The 2,253-nt window shown below is 57.0% G+C and overlaps 1 protein-coding gene across 1 annotated transcript; it reads left to right on the top strand.

The window, feature by feature from the left end:
* Nucleotides 1-888: 888 nt before the first annotated feature.
* Nucleotides 889-1,929, top strand: LOC146833079 (uncharacterized). Its single transcript, XM_085599887.1, has 2 exons — nucleotides 889-1,641; nucleotides 1,690-1,929. The coding sequence occupies exons 1-2, from the start codon at nucleotides 889-891 to the stop codon at nucleotides 1,927-1,929; spliced, it is 993 nt and encodes a 330-aa protein (XP_085456013.1).
* The last annotated feature ends 324 nt before the right edge of the window (nucleotides 1,930-2,253 follow it).

The raw sequence follows: 2,253 nt of genomic DNA, 5'->3' as shown, positions 1-2,253 counted from the left end.
CGGCCAGAGAAGGAGTGGGGGTGAAGGAGTCTAATTTTCGTGCCTACGGGAGTAAGGGCAAATTTGAAGGGTATGGGAAGGACCACAAGGGTAGGGGACAAACAGCCACAAAATCCAACAAAACATGTTGGAAGTTTGACAAGGACGAGTGCAAGTGGGGGGCCGCATGCAAATTCAAGCACGAGTGCGGGTCTTGCGGGGGGAACCATCCCGCAGTCCGATGCCGGCGTCCCACAGGGCCGGCAGCAGAAAAACCAAAAGGTGACCCAAAGAAATAGAAGTGAGGCGCAGGCCCCAACGGGGGGGGCCGGGGGCGAAGGGGGCGGGGGACAGGCGCTCCCAACACCCATAAGAGCAGGTAGGCTATTGCACCTACTAAACAGGTACCCCAAACTCACAGACAGGAAACTATTGGCGGAAGGGTTTACGCGCGGTTTCCCTATCCCATATTGCGGCCCGAGGGGGGCGCGGGAGAGCACTAATTTGAAATCAGTCAAAGACGCCCCGGAGGTAGCAAAACAGAAGGTAGAAAAGGAGGTGGGGCTGGGCCGGGTGGCGGGCCCTTTCCCCACTCCGCCAATAGAGGACTTGATAATATCCCCGCTGGGTTTAGTCCCCAAGAAGGAGCCAGGCAAATTCCGCTTGATTCACCATCTATCGTACCCGGAGGGGGAGTCAGTCAACGACTGGTTGGAACAGGGGGCATGCTCGGTGGCCTACGCCTCGGTTGACGATGCGGTGGACCTGATTAGACAGGAAGGGGAGGGGGCCCTCATGGCCAAATCCGATATAGAGTCAGCGTTTAGGCTACTACCGGTGCACCCAGACAGCTATCGCTTGTTGGGCTTTAGGCTGGATGGGGGTTACTATTACGATAAGTGCCTCCCCATGGGCTGCGCAATCTCATGTTCACATTTTGAGGCTTTTAGCAGTTTCCTAGAATGGGAACTGGGGCAGCGGACGCCAAGTGGAGGGCGGGTCCACTATCTGGACGATTTTCTGTTCGTGGGTAGGGCAGGCACAGAGGACTGCACCAACCTCCTCGCTAGTTTCAGGGCGCTGACGCAGGAGCTCGGGATCCCGCTAGCTCACGAGAAAACAGAGGGTCCCACAACGAAACTGACATTCCTGGGGATAGAGCTGGACTCAGTGGCAGGGACATGCAAGCTGCCACCTGACAAGATAGCGGACATGCGCAACGATATACGTAGGTTGAGGCAGCAGAAGAAGGCGACACTGGGAGAGCTACAGCAGCTACTGGGGAAACTGAACTTTGCCACAAGGGTCATCCCCGCAGGACGCGCTTTCGCCCGGCGGATAGCCTGGCTCACGAGGGGTCTGGCACAAAAACACCACAGGGTTCGCATCACGCAGGGAGTAAGGGACGACTTGGTCCAATGGGAGAGTTTTCTAACAGAGTTCAATGGCACCCTGATCTGGCGGGCCCCCTGGGCTCTGGCCTGTGAAGTGGAACTCTACACTGACGCAGCAGGGGGTTACGGCTTCGGGGCCCTGCTGGGGACGGCATGGTCAGCAGGGGCTTGGCCGGAGGCATGGCGCACAGCAGGGTTAACCTCAAACATATCTCTACTAGAACTGTTTCCCATTGTAGTAGCCTTCCACATCTGGGCCTCCCAATTAGCGAATAGACAGATTACTTTGTGGTCAGACAACCACGCAGTGGTGCAGGCGATCAATACAGGAACAGCGCGTTGCCCAGCAGTGGCGGCCTTGCTGAGAAAGTTAGTGGGCTGCCAGTTGAGAGGGAACATTGCATTGAGGGCCAGGCACATTCCGGGCGTGGAAAACTTAGTGGCGGATGCTATTTCTCGTTTCCAGTGGGACAGATTCAGGAAGCTAGCCCCGGGCGCAGACGTGCAGATGACCCCGATGCCGGAGGAAGCGTGGGCATGGGTGGAAGCAGTTTGAGGTGGCTGCTGGAGAATGCACTGGCCCCAAAGACCAACAGCCGGTACCGGAAATGCTGGGAAACTTTCAGGGCTCAAGCTGGCCTGCGGAGGGGGCAGTTGGCCTCCAAAAGGGACATCCTGGAGTTCATCGAGTGGGCTTTCCAGGAAGGGAAAGCAAGATCTTGGGCACAAGCACATTTAAGTGCAGTAGCTTACTACACAAAATTGGCAGGGCAGGCCGATCAAACAGGGGGATTTGAATGCCGCATGGCCATGAAAGGGTGGGGTAGGTTGCAGCAGGCACCGGGGGATGCAAGGCGCCCCATCCATTTCAGATTACTGC

Source organism: Triturus cristatus, chromosome 4_2, assembly GCF_964204655.1.
Source record: "Triturus cristatus chromosome 4_2, aTriCri1.1, whole genome shotgun sequence".
Taxonomy (NCBI): domain Eukaryota; kingdom Metazoa; phylum Chordata; class Amphibia; order Caudata; family Salamandridae; genus Triturus; species Triturus cristatus.
Note: the sequence above shows the minus strand (reverse complement) of the source record. Positions and strands in the feature narration are given on the sequence as shown.

Excerpts from the sequence above, each read along its gene's own strand:
- LOC146833079 (XM_085599887.1), top strand. The coding sequence starts at position 889 with ATGGGCTGCGCAATCTCATGTTCACATTTTGAGGCTTTTAGCAGTTTC. Across the intron at positions 1,642-1,689 it reads ACATCTGGGCCTCCCAATTA|GCGATCAATACAGGAACAGC; the intron begins GCGAATAGACAG and ends GCAGTGGTGCAG.